Source organism: Epinephelus moara, chromosome 20, assembly GCF_006386435.1.
Source record: "Epinephelus moara isolate mb chromosome 20, YSFRI_EMoa_1.0, whole genome shotgun sequence".
NCBI lineage: Eukaryota > Metazoa > Chordata > Actinopteri > Perciformes > Serranidae > Epinephelus > Epinephelus moara.
In genome coordinates, this window is record NC_065525.1 from 45,911,833 (window position 1) to 45,928,926 (window position 17,094).

Genomic DNA, 17,094 nt, shown 5'->3' on the forward strand with positions numbered 1-17,094 from the left:
GTAAACCCTCATTCGGAATGAATATTTCTCGTGTAAACTACCTGGAAAGACTTTAATTCAGAATGATTTCATTCAGATTTATTTCATTCTGAATGAGAAGCCATCATGTTACCGTAGCCACTGTTCTAACAGATGAAAACTGAACATATTGTTGATGATCAAACTGTTGGTGGATACTCACAGCGCGCACAGCATCAATGATGGGTGCGGGTCCGTCGGGCTTCTTGCCGTAGTTGAGCCTGGTCTGCTCGCTCACCAGCGTCCACAGCTTGTCCAGGTTGATGGTGGGGCAGTGGGTCGTGTTTCTCTTCAGGTGGTAATGTCTCATACCCACCTTACCGAAGTACCCCGGATGGCTGAGGACACACAGAGAGAAAAGGTCAACTGTTGATCTACACCGACTCTGAGACATCAGATAAAGAAAATCACTGGCTGTGTTTGGCAGCTTTGTGTCTGTTGGTACTGTGGAGAGTGATAAATTATTCTGAGGCGCCGTGATGCTCTGCACATCAGACAATATGAACACGAGTCGTCAGATTCATGTGCTGAGCTTATTCAAAGCAAACCCTTCTTTTAAAAACCAAAGAAATCATTTATCTTTTTGAACGACCACTTAAAATTTTGTGAAACATAAGCTGCAAGATCACACTGAAAACATTCTGCATTAATGTGCAAACACAAGATTAATTCTAATATCTGTGTTTAGGTGACAGAACTGTTTAAAATGTCAATACACGTCTAAACACATCACTTCCCATAGTGTGCATCGTGTTTCTAAAAACAATGACAATTTGATGTGACCACTGACTTAGTCAGAGTTACAACAGTAAACCAGTTACAAGGCACACTGATATTAAAGTTGACAGTAATAACTCCATGTTCATTTACTCATCTATGATACTGGGGCAAAAAATGTAATTGGACAGAAAATCTCTCCTTTATTTGAGTTGTTCTCTAAAATGAGAGACTTTACACAAACCATTAACAAAACTGTTTCAAGTTTCATTTATCACAAAACGTTTGTTCAACCAGCAAAAACCTTCTGTTACTGTGATGACATCGTGATAGTTTGAGACGGTTAGCATACTGTGAAAATCTCACACTGTTACAGCCTCTGCATCAGTGAGGTCGTGGTGTATCAGTGTGTTAACAGTGTGTAACTGTGTGTAACTGTCCATGTGGCTGACTGGTCTACACAGAGCCAGTCGGTGAATAGGACCAGTCTTCACTCTGAGAGGACTCTAGCACACCAAGACAACGAGTCATGTCAAGATGAGACTCTAGTCTCTGGAACAACATTCATCTCAACAGCTGACTGAACAGGTTCAAACACATCTGTGCATCGTGTCACTCTAATGACAGAAGTTACAGCTGACTGATGAATCTACAGTTTACATATGTAATAAAGGTTCAGTTCATAGGCTCATGTTCCTAAACTATGTAGCTGAACCTTCACCAGACCTCTTCAGACCATCTGTCAGCAGTAACATCTTCCTCACAGTGATATTTCTCTGCACACGTCCAACAGGTCGCTGTCTGAACCTCTACCTCGGCTCCAACACGTCACCGTGTCATGCAGCACTTACTATTTATCGAAGTTGATTCTGTGGTGATGCATACCACCAGCATTACCACGACCTCCAGGATGCTTCCTGTGTTTACCTGTGAGCAGAGGACATGTTAGAGTTACCCAGGTGTGACTGAACCACAGAGAACACCATCACAACAGGTCAACACTCACCAATGCGACCATGTCCGTGACTGACGTGTCCTCGGAGCTTCCTGGTCTTGGTCTTCTTGGTAGGCTGTCAGTGTAGATATTAGATACCGATTAGAAAACCTAACAATCACCATCTTCATCATCATCATCATCATGGTCCCATCACAGCATGCAGAGCTAACACTAGCGGAGATGCTGAAGTAGCTAAATAACCTGACGGTGTTTGAGTGAATCAACAGTTTCTGCAGCCTGTAAACTTTGACCACATGTCACACACTCACTCACTCACACTGATGGTCACACGGTAACATATAACGCTAACACCTTCACCCTGCCGCTCACTGACTGTCTGCTCTCATGCCGTGTAGCATCCAGTGAAGCTAATGCTAACGCGGCTCCGTTTACCGGCAGCTCACAGATAACCGGACAGTTAGCACGGTGTTCCCGATAACGTTAATATATTAACACCGGGACCACCGCGGTCACATTCACACAGACTGTTCACAGGTTTAATGCCCGCTGTTCAAACCTCAGAGCAAAGTGTGTTAGCTGGCGGCCCCAGCGGAGGGCCGTGCACAGCTCCGTCACAGTTAACCGATCTCTAACTCACGTTATATTAACACATTACGGTTAAAATCCTCCGGTCAGTGACGTCAGGAGTTTGATGTTCTGTTAGCCGACATCAGATGATGGTTTACTGTCACAATAAACAAGGATGGACACAGATTTAACAACATCTCAGAGCACAGGGTTTCATCACAGCACCTACCATCTTGGAGGCTAGTTGAAAGAGGAACGGGATTTGGAAACCTCGCGGTTTTGTGCGAGATTTGGGTGGCGTTAACTCAGTGCGGAGAAAGTCACAGCGCCGCCCAGCGGTGGATGAATTACATTCACAATACAGCCGCCTGCAGCAGCGGAGGGGTCTAAGTACATTTACTCAGTGGTGGAAAGTAACTAAGTACATTTACTCAGTGGTGCAAAGTAACTAAGTACATTTACTCAAGTGCTTTACCTAAGTACAACTTTGAGGTTTTTGCTTCATTTGAGTTTTTGTTTATTCTTTTACTACTTTTACACATTGGGAACAAATATTGACGTTTTCATTTATCATAAAGTTTAACTGAGTCACATTCTCCGTACTGAATATAGGCTTCAATTAAAATAATATTATTATCATAGTAATTTATGGACTAAGATACCTGCCTGTTCATAAAGTAGATGTAATTAGCTCCACCTTCACCTGCTGCACATCAGTGATAAAAAACATTCATCAGTAATTATAAAACAATAATCATGAGAAGGTTTGTTTTGAAATGTAATAGGGTACTCTGTTAAAAATGTAATGAGTAATGTAAGTATTTTAATTACTTTGTTTTAAATGGCAATAAAGCTAAAAAGTCCTAAAAATGTAATTATAAAATATTATATAAATATTACTAAAATTAGAAACAATTAATATTAATATAAATCTCTTTTTCCACCTCGTGTTTATTTGTTTTTTTTTTTAATTTCTTTTAGATATTTTATTGTTGTAATGTCTGCTTCTTTACTTGTGATTATTTCTGTGCTGTTTTAATTCTGCTCTGTAAAACACTTTGGGCTCCATGATTGTATGAAATGTGCTGTATGAATAAAGTCTGATTTTATTTGATGAAAATATCTGATGAAAATGCACTGTACTTTATACTGAAATAAAATATTCATATGTAAGCCCTCTGTAATCACCAGCACTCTGACTGGTAACTGTAGTTTAATTAATTTGTTTTATAATTTATTTATGTAATTCTGTTACATGTAACTAGTTACTCCTTCACACTGCAGATATAAATGACTCTGAAATGATGGATCCTATGTAATGAGTAATTATACTTTTGGTACTTGTGGTAGGCCTACTTTGGTATGTGCCTTCATGCTGTTTTGTGATTTTTACTTCAGTGAAGTTTTGAGTGCAGAACTTGTTATTACAGAGTCTAAGTACTCAGAGTACACAGAGTAGACCAAGTACTCAGAGTACACAGAGTAGACCAAGTACTCAGAGAGTAGACCAAGTACTCAGAGTACACAGAGTAGACCAAGTACTCAGAGTACACAGTACACAGTACACAGAGTAGGCCTACACACAGAGTACAGTGTGGTGCTGCTACTTTATTTAAACAAATGATCAGAGTACTTCTTTCACCTCTGTGTAACATCTGCATCATTCAGATGATTTTTAAATTAATGTCTTTGTTGAAAACATTTATTTTTTACTGCCCCTAATAACAGATTCATGACTTCTACATCGTTAAAGAAAGAGGGATGAAAATACATGGAATACATTTTATTCCATAGTTTTGTACCTGTGAAAATTTGATGCATAACTGTAAAAAAAAATTGTGACTGTAAAAAGTTGATTCACAACTGCAAAATATTTTCAGAATTGTGCAAATCTTTTTAATTTGTTAACAAAATGTCATGCACAGCTACGGATCTCTGTAGGCTACACATTCACAAATAAAATGCATTTGTTCAAATATTTTTTACAAATTCACGGATTAGAATGCAAGCATACAAAACTTTTTCACACAGTTATGAAACTGTCAGAGTCTGAGTCTCTGCAGACAAACACACCACACACTGAGAGTGAGTCACAGAGGTGACTGACAGGGGTCGCTGCTGTAACACTGCTGCAGAGTTTATCTTTAAGTAACTTTAACCATGCAGGACTTTTCCACCTGTTGCACAGTGTGGTGTTAGAATCAGATGAGAAAGCCTTTAATGTTGTTGTATTGTGCAGGTAACAATGAAATTAGGAGTGCTGCTTCTGGCTGGTGCATAAGAGTTAGAAAAAGACACATTACATACAACATTAAAACGTTAAACACACAGCACAGAATATAACAAACTATCAGAGTGCATCAGCCAGTCCACAGGAGTTATTACACAAGTCCCGCTAGTTATCACCATGTAGACGTAAAATCCTCCTGAGACCCGAAATTTTGTTTTTGTATGACTTGACCTGATTAGTGTAAAAACCATCGTCCTCAAACGAGACCATAATAAAGTCCCAATGTCTTTCAAAGAGTCTCTCATCTTGTTCCTGTTGCTAAACTTTGTTAAATTTGTCGTCATATGAAACTACCAACATTATTAATCATAAATAAGCAAGTTTGAAGCATAAACTGTGATCAGGTTTCTTCCTCCTGTCTCAGGATCAGCTGCAGACTGACTTGGCAGAGATGGCAGCCATCTTGTTTTTACATGAATTAGTGTAATGTGCTCTTACTGCCACTAGGTGGCACCACAAAGTGTCCATGATGGAGGACAACAGGTCTGAGTGATGAGCTGCAGGAAACCCAAAATGTGACGTCATCACACGAGGCCACAGAGTCTCAGGAGGATGTAGTGACCATAGTGTATGTGCACCAGGAGTGTGACTGGCCTCAGGAAACAAACGGAGTTTCAGTGACCTGTAGCGTCTGCCTGAGGGCGGGGGGGTCGAACAGGTGGTGACCAGGGTGAGAGCAGGTTTCCTCAATGACTGAGTTGAAGGAGACGTTACAGAGGCAACAGAAATGACTGAATGTAATTCCTTTTTTTTTTCTTCATTTTCTTTTTTTCTGTTTAACTTTAATATAAACATAAGCTTTGTATTTTATAATGCAAAGTGATGAAATTGTATGTTTTATATGTAATGTAGTGTAATATATTGTATGTAAGGTGTGGACCCCAGGAAGACTAGCTGATTGCCAAGGCATTCAGCTAATGGGGATCCTTAAAATAAACATAAACATAAACATAAACAGTTTCCATGGAGACTGTTTGTTTGCTTGGACTCTTGTGACGCCTGTTATCGTCTCACAGAGTCGTCTCATATGTTAGAGAGTGGAAAATTGTCAGAAGCAAAGAAGAGAATAAACCAGACTGGTCAGAGGAGGAAAGATGAAACTTCAGGAGGAACACGAACAAACTACAAAATACAGAAAACAGGTTCTCATGGTCTGAGAACGCTCTGATCAGGATGTGTTCGTTTATGTATCACCATAAACTCATGTCGCAGTTAAGACTGAGTCAGAGGGATGTTAAGGTTGTTTTACCTTACCTTTGGCTGCTAAGGGCTTTTGTGTAGCAGTCGAGGGACAAGACCAAGACAAAGAGAAAACCAAGGAAACCTTAGGGAGAAGACTTAAGTGTGTTTCGTGCAACTGATTTTATTATGAGGAAACCTTAATTAGAACTTTAAGGAAACCCTTAAGGTGTTTTGTGCAGCCGGCCCCTGAACACGTCCCTCACCTCTGTAGCAGACGATGTAAGGGTGTGTCAGTCTCCTGGAGCTCAGCGAGGCTCAGTTAATAATGTGACCAGGCAGTTATGAAAATAGACACAAGTGTTGAAAGCATAGTGTGTTTATCAGGTCACGCCACATCACACAGAGTTAAGGCTCATTTACATGCAGTTGGTCTGTTATTCAAATCTTGAGTCAGTTTCACAGCCTGCAGCCTGCATCCTCATTGGTCAGAAACACTGTGAGTAAAAACAAACAAACTGTTTGTCCGTCAAACTGAAGGAACGATAAACTTCCTCATGTGGACTCAGCTCCATCACACCGTCCACCAGGTCACTGACGGACGGACTTCAGGGTCTGATGCTTCATGGCTGCAGTTTGTCCTCCATGCTTTCAGCGTGTAATCCCTCGGTGCGTCACATGATCAGTCCAGGCGTTAAAGGAAACACTTGCTGTGCAGATCTGAAACATCACGAGAATCAGCTCTCCACCAATCACGTCGTCCCTGTCCCCCAGATACTGGACCACGGCGCCGTCCCTCTCGTCCTCTGCTCACACTCACCTCTCTGCTCTCTGCAGCAGACATCTTGGTTTTTACCTGCTGACATCACACTCAGGTAAGATTCAGTTTTAATGCAGCTTTAACCTGAGTCCTGTATCTTGTTCATGTTGTGTTGATCATCGTTATGGACTCAGTGTCTCTGTTCTGTACCTTCTGTCATCCTTCATTCACCTGTAGAGTCGTCCTCGTAGACCTGAGCAGTTCATTCGTCCTGACGCGTCTCCTCTGCTTCGTCTTCCTGTTTGTTTTGATTCTGGTATTTTGCCGTCAAACATTGAGCTCACAGGAGATTTCAAACCAGCAGCTTCTTCTGTTTTCTCCTCTGTTTTTTCATCCCCAGAGGTTTGATCCTCCCGGAGAGAGATGGCACACCTACCCCACAGACGTCATGGCAACTTCCCCCAGAGGCGGGCCACCCTGTTGCCCAGGGTAACCAGGTGTAGAGTACAGCTGGCTCTGGAGGCTGTGTCATCAGAGACTGGTTCAAATCCAGAAACCACAGCAGAGGAGCCGAGGCTCCCGACACAACACGTAATACAGACACACACAGAGCGACAGAGTAACGATGGAGCAGAAGGTTTTCACAGCAGCTGAAGGAAGTTTACTGGGTTCAGGAAGAGAGCAGCTTCAACTTCCTGTCTGATGAGAATGACTCTAAATCTCTGTCTTGTTTTAAACAGGTCTGCAGGTCTGGATTCAGTGAGATGGAGTCAGATCAGTCCTGCAACAGAGACACCAGAGCAGCTCCGCCTTCACCTGAGAAACATCAGCCTGGAAGAGACGTGACAGCTTTACTGAAGAGAATCAGGTAAGAATAAGGAACACTGAGAACACGTTCACCTGAGAACACGTTCACCTGAGAACACGTTCACCTGAGAACACAACATTTGGGAAAAAGAAAAAAATATGCCTTTTCAAGTCCAGTTCAGACCAAAGATTCATGACGAGACGAAACTGTTTTGACAGCATCACAGAGAAAAGTGTCAGCGGTCTGAGCTCGACTCAGGCTGGCTGATGGTGTCACCTGACACTCAGCTGGTCAAATGGCCGGCGGCTGGTTTTAAAGCATGTCACCTTCATCACTACAACAAATGCAGCTGTAGCCAGTATCTCACTATCACTGTCCTCATCAGATTTTAGGAAGCTACAAATTATATTCAGCCACAAAATAAGTCTGAAAAGCTGCAAATCAGAACGAAGCACAGAGAGTTGTCGACTAGAGATGATACGCCGTCTCATGGTGGTCACTTCCTGTCAACGTTACAGATCAGAAGCACAGAGAGTTGTTGACTAGAGATGATGCACCGTCTCATGGTGGTCACTTCCTGTCAACCAGCAGCTTTTTACAGCGTTCCAGAACAGAGCATTGACAGTAGTTGTTTGTCTCAACTCGTCTCATCATCAATCTTTGGTCTGAACTGGACTTGGTACATGAGAAGTGAAACCACTTCAGCTTAGAAGTCCCATCATCCCACTCAGAGTAAGATAAAGGAACTCGTCTCTGCAGTAACGTCTGATTATTGGAGGACCTGTCTGTAAAAGCAAACCCAGAGTTCTGACCAGACTCTCCACATAACAGTGATTTGACCTCTCCAACCACCACCCAACACATTCACCCCTTTTCAATATAAACTGGAGACAGTTAGCTGGGCGACAGTTTGCAGTGACAGGTTTCTTGGCTGTAGACTCTACAGGCACCTCTGATTTTGATATGTTAATTAAGCCTTTGCTAAGTCCTGTCCTCTAATGCAAACTGACCAATCACAGGGGAGCATCAGCCAATCAAATGTTGACATCATCCACCCACAGCTTACAGCCTGCTGATGTTAAACTCCTTGAAACCTACAGCCTAAAGTCTAAGGACAAGACAGTTTTCTTGGCTTTTGACACTGATATCTCCACAGTGATACATGATGTATTCAACATGTATCTGAAGCCTAAATTTTCCTTTGTTCTTCTACTATTTGAACAGACAGACCTCACCACTCTCTAACAAGTTATATGGGGAGATACAGGACAGGTAGAAAGTATCATTTAGACTTCACTGTAATTTCTGCATGATGTTTATGTGCAGACACCCAATGTAATAAAATATGTTTGGGCTCCAAGTGCAGCTGTGTCAGGCTGCTGTGCAGTGACAGCATGTGACTCCTCTTAAAACCATGAATGATTGGTTCTGAATTATTGTTTTGATTCATCAAACAGGAAGTGACAGGTTGATCAGCGAGCGTTAGAGGTGTTGGTGGGTTTTTATTTCAAACTTTAGCGAGAGTCAGGCTCGCTGTTTCCTGTTTCCAGTCTTAATGCTAAGCTAAGCTAATCACTGCTAAACTCCAGCTCTGAGAAGAAAGAATACATTAATAAAATAAAATAAAATAAAATAAAGAGATATAAAATATTTCTCCTCTGATCAAACCATCATTTATTCCCCAGGATTCACCCGGAGGCCCAGAGGATTCTGGGTAACTCCTTCATACCTGTGGTGACCCTGGAGCGTCTGAACCTTCGGTCTGTGTGGTTATCATGTCTGCAGCCTGTGGTCTCTCTGGTGAGACTGCCATGTCAAACACGAGACAAACTCCATGACCTCACTTCCTGTTTGGATCGACCTCAGCAGGTACAGAGATGAACGTCTGCACGTTTAACTTTCACCTTTAACATGTGCTCATCTTCATCATCACCTTCCTCTCTGTCTGCAGAACGGATTCAGTCACCACGAGGACAACACTTCATCACCTCAGTCTGATCTCAGCCAATCAGAGCTCACCTTGACCTCGTGGACCGAACCGATCTGTCCTGACAGCTCGCCCTCTGAAGAACCAGAGCAGGACTCAGGCTTCGACTGCGACTCGAATCCAGATCAGACCTACATCCTGTTTGACTCTGACGAGTGGGACCCTGATGGGAAAACTGAGACTTTTTATCTGGATCCAGATCCTGAACAGACCATGGTGATCCAGCTGGATCCAGAACCAGACGCAGACCAGGCAGATCCACCTCTGCAGCTGGAGGATGAGATGAAATGTGAAGTGGTTCAAATGGACGATGGTGAAGATCAGAAACCTGATCTCTACAGTTCTCAGGTCAAGCAGGAGGTAGAAGAGGAGGCAGAAGAGGAGGAGGAGGAGGAGGAGGAGGAGGAGGAGGAGGGGGAGTCCCTGCAGAGGCCTGGACCTGGATCAGAGACTGAGGAGCTGGAGGATGAAACCAAATGTGAAGTAGTTCAGATGGACGATGGTGAAGATCAGAAACCTGATCTCTACAGCTCTCAGGTCAAGCAGGAGGTAGAGGAAGAGGAGGAGGTAGAGGAGGAGGAGGTAGAGGAGTCGTCGTCCCTGCAGAGGCCTGGTCCTGGATCAGGGACTGAGGAGATGGAGAGTGAAGATTTCTGTGCTGTTTGTCTGAACGGAGGAGATCTGCTCTGCTGCGACCGCTGTCCTAAAGTTTACCACCTGTCCTGTCACATTCCTCCGCTCATCAGCTTCCCTCTGTAAGTGCTGCACAGACACACTCATCATACCTCACCTTCATCAGCTTCCCAGACACACTCATCATACCTCACCTTCATCAGCTTCCCTCTGTAAGTGCTGCACAGACACACTCATCATACCTCACCTTCATCAGCTGCACACAGTCAGTGTCCTCACTGAGACTCACGACAGTGGATCCAAACTCTTTCTGCAGCACTTGTGACCACGTCTGAGTAGTGAGCAGTTTTTGGAGGCTTGAAGACATTAACTGACTTAAATTGAACCCTCTGTAGTCAAACAGTACCTGCAGCTCCACTTTCTGTCTCTGGACTTGGAGCGTCAGTTCAATGTCTGCCTGTTTAGCCTGAGCTAACACAGCAGCAGCGGCTCACACTCACACTGAGCCGTTAAATGGTGCTTACAAACTCACACAGAAACCTCAATGCCTCAACTCTGTTGTTTAACCCTTTAATCACTGTTGGGTAATGTTAGCAGCGTCATGCTAACAGTTAGCCCTGTCACTGTGTGTTTTGCTGCCCTCACCAACTGTCTGTGGCGTAGAGCTCACACTCCCACAGCAGCAGCAGCTACAGTGTGGGTACTGGTGTTGTGTTGACCCAGTGGTTTGTGTGTGTCAATAAAACACACAAAGATAAAGTTGCTGTTATATTTATTTATCATTTTCAACAAGTCTTTTGGGGACAGTTGTGACTGTGTGTGTGTTTGGGGACATGGTGTCATATTCACGGTGTTGTTTACAGGAACAAAACTACAAACTGAGTTCACGTTAAATAAGGAGTATGTCCCTCAAACGCAGCATGTGGCTCCTCTGTGAGATTTCACTGTGTTTTGGAACAGCAGAGTTCAGTGGAGATAAAATAACATCCTCATTAAAGAATACAGAGCATGTTCCAGATGCATCTCTCTGTGTAAAGATATATATTTAATGTGACGGAGGTGCTGTGTGTCGTGCAGAGGTGACTGGGCGTGTACGCTGTGCAGAAGTGATCAGGAGCCTGTGGAGACGTACGACTGTGAGAACAAACCGTCCTGTGGAGGAGTCAAAGCTCCGTACACGCTGTCCAATCAGGACCAGAGGGTGAGCTGACGCTGTCTGACCTCCGTCACATGTTTAATGTTCACTTCTTTATTTTAATTCAACATAAAGAGAAGAAGAAAATCAGTTTGTGGGAAAACAGTCATAAACTCACTCAGTGTAACGACAGGTATCAATAATTCAAAGTTTGATCATGAAGCAGTAAAATTATTTTAATTTATTCTGTCTCTGAGAGTGAAGTGATGGTTTTCAGTGACTATGTGTCTGTCTGTCTGTGTGTCTGTCTGTGTGTCTGTCTGTGTATCTGTGTGTCTGTCTGTCTGTCTGTTTCCTGTACAGAGGTGTGAGAAGCTGACCCTTCTGCTGTACTGTCACACCCTCAGCGCTCCGTTCCATGAACCCGTCAGCGTCCTGGTCAGTCCAACAGATTCACATTAAAGACATGTCACACTGACACAGCTGAAAAACATTCATCAGAGCAAAGCTGAAAGAATCATTTGTCATGATAATTACACGTCTCTTAGGAACACATCTACTTTTCGCGCCACTATCCCAGCATGAAACGTGACGATGTCTCGATAAAAAACAAACAATTTTTCGTGGCCCTGTCCCTGCTGGAAACACAGTGACAGGCTGCAACAACATAACAACGTTTGGTGCCTTCACTGCCGCCCGGAGGCGCAGTGATGACTCAATAAAAACAGCTGACTACGTAGTTAGTTGGTGTTGAACAGTGTCTGCAGCTCGGCAGGCGTCTCTCAGGTGTCTCACTGTCCACCATCCCCTCCACCTGCCGATGACACAGTCAGCTCAGATACTGCCTCACTTTAGAAACACTGATATGATTCATATGAAATGTGTAAATGTATCTGTGATTTGCAGAAATGATGCCAACGTCTTCTTCTGGTGCCACATGTATAAAATATAAAATAAATATGATATAAATGTTTGGTGGACAGTCAATGTTCATCAATAACTGAATGTAAAGAGTCGTGTACATGATAAATGTTTTGTTTTTATCTTCTACATCTTTTCATTTTACTGTAAATCCAAAGGAACTTATTAAAATGTTTTAGTAATAACAAAGACCTGATTTAAACCCGTGAGGCTCAAAGTGAAACAGTGTGTTTAAAGGGTTAAATCAACCTGTCTGAGACGTGTCGTCCTCGACATGTCACATGTTCCACTTTTCTGTCAACAACAAAATGAAGAAATGAAAACAGTCTCTCCCTCACTGATCTAATAACCTCTGTGAATTCAGGCCAGAAACTACTACCAGATCATCAAGAGGCCCATCGACCTGTCGCTGATCCGCAGGAAACTGGACAAGAGCAACACGTTGCACTACTTCACCGCCGAGCAGTTTGTCGATGACGTCCTGCTGATGTTTAAAAACTGCGCTACCTTCAATTACGTGAGTGGATTTCACCGTTTTAATTTAATTACTGAGTGTAATTAAATTATTTCTGCTGTGTGGGGATCAGATCCACATGTGGCAGAGGACTGGGACACTTTTTGGTTTCATCATGTCGGACAGTCAGGGACGGACAGGGACGATCAGTCAGGGACGGACATGGACGATCAGTCAGGGACGGACAGTCAGGGACAGACAGGGAGTTTCCGTCTGACAGGAGGTCTCAGGTGACGTCTAACAAGTCACGGCAGCAGCTGTGTGAGGACGATCTTAGACACACTGATACTTACTGAGCTAAATGCTAACGCTCACTGTGACACTGTGAAAATCAATGGGTTGCACAAAAACCTTAAGTTAAGATTTTCTTTTAAGTCCAGGTTAAGGCTTTCTTCCAAGTTTTCTCCTTATCTTGGTCTCATGCTAAATAAATCCCTAAAGTTAGTTAAACCAGTGCACAGAAGTCTAAGGTCTCACAAGCTTTGAGGCAGATGTCACTAGATTTCAGATATTTGGACATAAATAAACCTACAAAATAAAATTTGACTCTGATGAGACGTCAGAGGATCACCAACATCAGACGGAGTCGTCATCTGCAGTTTAAAACTCTCAAAGCTCATTAACGCCACATCAGCAGTCTGATCTTTGTCTCGCTCCTCACAGAGAGCTGCAGAGATGCAGTCCGACCCTGATTATTGCAGAAAATAAACTCTGTGACAAACAAACGTTTATGATACTTACAGGTTTTGTTCAGTAAGAAAATCTTCATAGACTAACTTCATGATTATTTTTAAGCCTAAATGCAACCGTCAGCTAACGTTAGACTAAACTACGCCACAGTCACATGACTTTGACGTCATGTCACTCAGCTTCCAACCTCACTACAATTAAAAAATAATATAAACTGATGAATCTACATGTTGTAAAGTTTGAGTCAGAAAAGTTTGCAGGAGTGTGAGTAGAAACACGACGAGGCCGTGAGGGCGACTTGTGGCCTTTGTTAACAACTGTCTTTTTTAAGACACATAAAAGCTTCTAAATAAATAAATATATAAACGTATTTTATGTCATAGCACTAAAAAGGTCTCTTCAGCTTGTGTTAACCACAGACCTTATTTCAGACATCAAACAAAAAACACACCGACTTCAAGACAAGGGAACAGGAAGTGCTAACACATGCTAACATGCTAACTCATTTCTGGGTTTTAGGACTCCTTCCTGCAGCAGCAGCAGCAGCAGCAGCAGCAGTGCTCTGTTGTCCACCTACACAGGGCTGTGGAATAAAGAGACTGATCAGTCTGGTGTCAGAAGTTATCTCTGAATTTAAACTAAAAAAACCCTCTGAACTTTGTGATTTTATATTTCTGTCCCTCTCCACCGTGCAGCCGGACTCGGAGGTGGCTCAGGCCGGTCGGAGCCTGGAGGTGTTTTTTCTGGACAAACTGAAGGAGATTTTTCCCGACCGGACGTTCCAGTCGGCGAGCCAGGACCGGACGGACAGGGCTCGCCTATGCTGGCTCAGCAGGAAGAGGAAGGAGAACTACAGGAAGAGGAGATTCGTGTTCACAGGGAAAAAATATTACCTGTAACTAACACCTGCAGAGACGCTCTGTATGTTGATGCCTTAAAGCTTTTTAATAGAGTTTAAAGTTTATTCTGAAAACAGGAGTTTTGTATGAAGAGAGGGACGTTCAGGGGAACTCATCAGGTTCAGTCATTTTTCATATTTCAGGTAGAAACTTATTTTTAATGGATCGATGCTGTTTAGTTTTTTAGAATAAAAAAATTTCAAATGCTAATTTCTCACATTATTTTTGATCTTCTTAAAGATGTGAATTGAAAATGTGAAATGTGAATTAAACTTTTTCTTGTTTGTCTAACGCATGTTTGAAAAAGTGCAGTTTTAGAAACTTCCTGTCCGTTTGTTAATTTGTGGCTTTAGTATAAATTAACTGAGGTTAAATCAGGGTCACAGTGCAGGTGTGATGCAGGAATAATATGTGGTGATATGTGCATTCAGACAAACTTGTTTTACACTTTCATAATCTACACATGGACACATTTGTTTTTTAACAAGGTCAAGTTTGTTTTTGCCTTCAGTCACTGTTAAAAAGAATCATTTAATGATTTATATGTGAAACTGAATATGAGTTTATAATTTTAGAGCTTTTTGGAGATTGTTCGCTGTCGATGGTGCACAGACGAACAGAATGAAGATTTCCTCAGATTTGTTAAAACCTGGGGTTCATTAAGAAAAACAACCACCTGGAGCTGGAAACTACCAGAGCTGACAAACAGATGGGAGCGGAAGTCGGCCGGACGGACGGATTTTGCTTTATAGATAAAAATATACCAGTGCTTTTGTCTGCGAGTGGTCAGTGATGTCCAACCCACCAAATCATGAAGAACGCAGTGATGACTCAGGGACTGTAGAATAAAATGTAGAGACGCATGGTGCACTGACTCAAGGCTACATACAATGAAGGAGGTTGCATGTGTGCAAGTTTTTTCTTAGCACTTAAAGTAAAACAAAATTTATTTTGAAAATAAAAACCAATCTTCACTTTAAGCTTCCAGATTGGAGCAGCAATATGTACATGAAATGAATGCTTGTAATTTACCCATAAACCATGTACATGTATGAGGACAGTCTTTCAATGGATTTACAGTCAGAAGTGAAAATGCTAAAATCAAAGGCAACTGTTAGCAAGCTTTTGAAAATACCATAAACTTTGTTTTCTGAAATACAGCTTGCATTACAGAGGAACCATGTGTGTAAACGACAGTGTCGTCTGCATATAAATGTATTTTTGCTTGAATGTTTTTACCAAAGCATTTATAAATAGAAAACATAACAGGTCCCAAGATGGAACCCTGGGGGACGCCTTTAGTTATTTCAGGAAATTCTTAATTATGGTCTCCTGCATTAACACACTGAGAACAATCTGTGAAATAATTTTGGAGCCAGTGAACAGCCTGAAGACAGAAACCAGCGTTCATTAGCTTGTTCAGGAGAAATCTGTGGTCCGCTGGATCAAATGTCTCAAAGATTCACCAGCAAAGACGCTGTTTTCTGTCCAACAATATCATCTGTCACAGCCACAGCAGCAGTAATGGTGCTGTGTCCACCTCTAAAACAGACTGAAAATCACTTAAAATATTTATATCAAAGAAACAAAAAAAGTTTTAACTGTAAATTTACCTGAGATTCAAGGACCTTAGCCAAAACCTAAAGTTTGAAAATCGGATGGTGATTGTTGATCTCTGAGGAGTCTCCACCTTTAAGTAAAGAGAGAACAAAGTCAGCTTCCTCAAATTAAAAATATGAGTAACGGGGGTGTCTGTGGCTTAGTGGTAGAGCAGGCACCCCATGTACAACGCTGTTGCCGCAGTGGCCCGGGTTCGAGTCCAGCCTGTGGCCCTTTGCTGCATGTCATCCCCCCTCTCTCCCCCTTTCACACTTAACTGTCCTGTCCATTAAAGGCAAAAAATGTCCCAAAAAATATGAGTAACGGACTCAGCAAAAATATCTGATAACTGATGAAAAGAAAAAGTCCATCGATCAGTCAAACAGAGTGAGAACGAGCACAAAGAAAAACCCACAGTTAGAAAAAGTACAGGCTGTTAGACAACATCTCATTCACCAGTTCAACCTTCAGAGACTCTGAAGACGTTCAGACTCAGACGTCTTTATTAATCTGGACATCAGGAGCAGTTTGTTTGAACAACTTGCACACAGACTGTAACACACCGTAACATGGAGACACATAAATACATGTGTAGTAAAAAATAAATAAAATAAACAATATACAGAGGAGTTCAGTGATCAAAGGGATCTGCTGTATAAATGATAAAATGAGTTAATAGACAATCATCGATAAAAGAGATAAAGAATAAATATTAACAGTAATTTTAAAGGACAGAGGGAATAAAAGATTTTGAGTTAGTTTTATGAGCAGGTGAAACGTAACGACGGCCTGGCGGCAGCAGAGAAACTTCAGCTGTCAGAAGTGTGCGTTATGTCGGTGTCAAAGTTCTGAAGTGAACAACGCTCACACTGATCAGTCTCTCTGAGAAACACTGTGATGTTGTTGCTTTGTTTCACTCATTCACTGCAGGCGTGTTTGGTTACATTGGGAAAGTCCTGATCCTCCTCCTGCCGCCTCCCGATCCACCTCCTGCTACCTCCCGATCCTCCTCCTGCTACCTCCCGATCCACCTCCTGCTACCTCCCGATCCACCTCCTGCCACCTCCCGATCCACCTCCTGCCACCTCCAGATCCTCCTCCTGCCACCTCCAGATCCTCCTCCTGCCACCTCCCGATCCACCTCCTGCCACCTCCAGATCCACCTCCTGCCACCTCCCGATCCTCCTCCTGCCACCTCCCGATCCACCTCCTGCCACCTCCAGATCCACCTCCTGCCACCTCCCGATCCTCCTCCTGCCACCTCCAGATCCACCTCCTGCTACCTCCAGATCCTCCTCCTGCCACCTCCAGATCCACCTCCTGCCACCTCCAGATCCTCCTCCTGCCACCTCCAGATTAATGCTCTTTTTTTAATCGTTAGAAAAGATGAAATATTCAGAGAGACAGTTTGTACTAAAG

The 17,094-nt window shown here is 42.7% G+C and overlaps 2 protein-coding genes and 1 non-coding gene across 3 annotated transcripts in view; 1 reads left to right on the forward strand and 2 right to left on the reverse strand.

The window, feature by feature from the left end:
* Window positions 1-2,598, reverse strand: part of rpl27a (ribosomal protein L27a) — a 5,746-nt gene extending 3,148 nt beyond the window's left edge. Inside the window, exons 1-4 of the mRNA XM_050074296.1 lie at window positions 2,490-2,598; window positions 1,742-1,805; window positions 1,587-1,662; window positions 182-356 (exon numbers count right to left, since the gene is read on the reverse strand). Coding sequence (XP_049930253.1) covers window positions 182-356; window positions 1,587-1,662; window positions 1,742-1,805; window positions 2,490-2,492 — 318 coding nt within the window. The 5' untranslated portion in view covers window positions 2,493-2,598. The remainder of the gene's footprint in view (window positions 1-181; window positions 357-1,586; window positions 1,663-1,741; window positions 1,806-2,489) is intronic.
* LOC126408694 (small nucleolar RNA SNORA3/SNORA45 family) lies at window positions 1,163-1,291 on the reverse strand. Its single transcript, XR_007571929.1, has one exon. It is a non-coding gene; the product is annotated as a small nucleolar RNA SNORA3/SNORA45 family (small nucleolar RNA).
* Window positions 2,599-6,131: 3,533 nt separating the features above from the next.
* On the forward strand, window positions 6,132-14,257 carry LOC126407357 (uncharacterized). The gene is made up of 10 exons (XM_050072156.1): window positions 6,132-6,604; window positions 6,727-6,789; window positions 6,890-7,357; window positions 8,983-9,166; window positions 9,249-9,644; window positions 9,798-10,039; window positions 10,995-11,118; window positions 11,416-11,490; window positions 12,338-12,490; window positions 13,873-14,257. The coding sequence occupies exons 3-10, from the start codon at window positions 7,254-7,256 to the stop codon at window positions 14,074-14,076; spliced, it is 1,482 nt and encodes a 493-aa protein (XP_049928113.1). The 5' UTR covers window positions 6,132-6,604; window positions 6,727-6,789; window positions 6,890-7,253; the 3' UTR covers window positions 14,077-14,257.
* Window positions 14,258-17,094: the final 2,837 nt, after the last annotated feature.